The sequence below is a fragment of the Eufriesea mexicana genome, unplaced genomic scaffold (genome assembly GCF_001483705.2).
Source record: "Eufriesea mexicana isolate 0111107269 unplaced genomic scaffold, ASM148370v2 scaffold1830, whole genome shotgun sequence".
NCBI lineage: Eukaryota > Metazoa > Arthropoda > Insecta > Hymenoptera > Apidae > Eufriesea > Eufriesea mexicana.
The window spans coordinates 334221-335954 of NW_016909924.1; the positions used below are offsets into that span (position 1 = coordinate 334221).

General features: G+C 26.5%; 1 protein-coding gene across 1 annotated transcript in view; it reads right to left on the reverse strand.

The window, feature by feature from the left end:
• Positions 1-634: 634 nt before the first annotated feature.
• Positions 635-1734, reverse strand: part of Sans (SAM_USH1G_HARP domain-containing protein Sans) — a 7258-nt gene continuing 6158 nt past the window's right edge. Inside the window, exons 6-7 of the mRNA XM_017902340.1 lie at positions 984-1185; positions 635-879 (exon numbers count right to left, since the gene is read on the reverse strand). Coding sequence (XP_017757829.1) covers positions 635-879; positions 984-1185 — 447 coding nt within the window. The remainder of the gene's footprint in view (positions 880-983; positions 1186-1734) is intronic.

A 1734-nucleotide genomic window follows, 5' to 3' on the forward strand; every position in this document is an offset into this window, starting at 1 on the left:
CAAAAATTTTATTATATCGTTGGTGTTTACCTTTTGTAATGAAATTGTTAATGTCTTTTTCATAACATAAGGATCTTTTACAAAAGGCTTTAGATATTTGTTACGATATTTACAATGGTTTTATTTTTATGCATTCAATTTGTACACTTTATATAAGATTTATGATATTTATACGACCAATAAGAAATGAATTCATTTATCCTATTGTCTAAAAAATTTAAAAATACATTCTATTAAATTGGCATTTACATTTTCATTTACATTGATTAACTTAATAATGTATATTCTATTGTTTTAAGGCACTATATATAGTAAAAAGAATTAATGTCTTATACGATGAAATGATATTTCAAAATATTCTCTATGCATTTAATCAACAAAAGTTGAATTAATCTTATAGTATTATAAATTCATGTAGTTAAAATCATTTTTTTACACGTTCAATTACGCGGAACTTTTTATCGACTATGATAAATGCAATGTATTGGTTTCTTATATGCAGCTATGTACAATTTAGTTTTGCATTAGAAATTATTTGTATACATTTTTAGTAGGCACTTAGACAGTTTTAGGCAAGATTAAAATATTTGGGAAAAGGCTAACTTGTTTTGTTTCTTCAATATTATTTTAAGTTTCACAATCTACTATCTTTAATAACATTTTCTGGAGCATCTAATGCTCTCTTTCTGTTAGCTATCGCATTCATTAATTTCCGTTTGGGACCAAGTGGAAGTTTAAGCGCAGCGATATCAGTTTCAGTTAATAACATTAAGGCTTCTAAATCAATTTGTTCTGATTCTAAAACCGGATGTACCGATGAAAGATTATTGGCAACTAAGAATCTTTGTAATGGTGTCCATTCCTCATCTGTTTCTTCCTCTATAATTATATATTACGTCTTTATGTAAAATTTAAATTTAAAATACATATTTAATGTAGATGTAACGTATTGATAAACTGAGTTCAGGAAGATTTTCTTTTACCTGAAAGTAAATCATCATCCCACATACTTTGCCGGCGAGCTAAACTACCCGCACTTCCTATGCTGATTTCTTCGTTGTGTCCATTTGAGTTAGCTCTATGACCATTTATAGATCCGTTTATAGAACCATTTACGCAAGAGTTACCGTTTTGTTCATGTGCATCCACTTGCGAGACCGGCAGGTTATCAAAAGTAGTTGTTATCTAAAGTTAGAAAACAGCAGTCTTCTATACACTGCTTTAAATAAATTTCAAATCATTATATTTGAGACATTTCAATGGTATTAATAAACTATTATTTTATTAATTATCCATTGTAATATTAATGAATCTTTTCAATAAATATATGCTGCTATTTTTTTATTATTAATTTTGGAATACAAATATATTATTGATTTGATAACTTAAATATCTTCGAAAAAATTAATAGTAGTGTAAAATTGATCGGAATCTAAATATTTGAAATAACTATTGAAAACGTTGACCATGTAGTTATTTAAGTTTACAGCTATGCATGTTATTATAACGCTAATAAGTATTGTAATGCTTGAATAATCACAAAAATGTACTCCATATTGCATTAAAGTTCTATATATTTGTGAAGATATAATCTGAATTGATTAAAATGTCCCGTGTTTTCATCGAATATTTTATAAAATACCACACTACCATTATAGTGTATAATTGTAATTAACAGATGTTACGCATTTAATTTTTTTAAAGATGCAAAAATGTGCGAAAGTACATAAACTT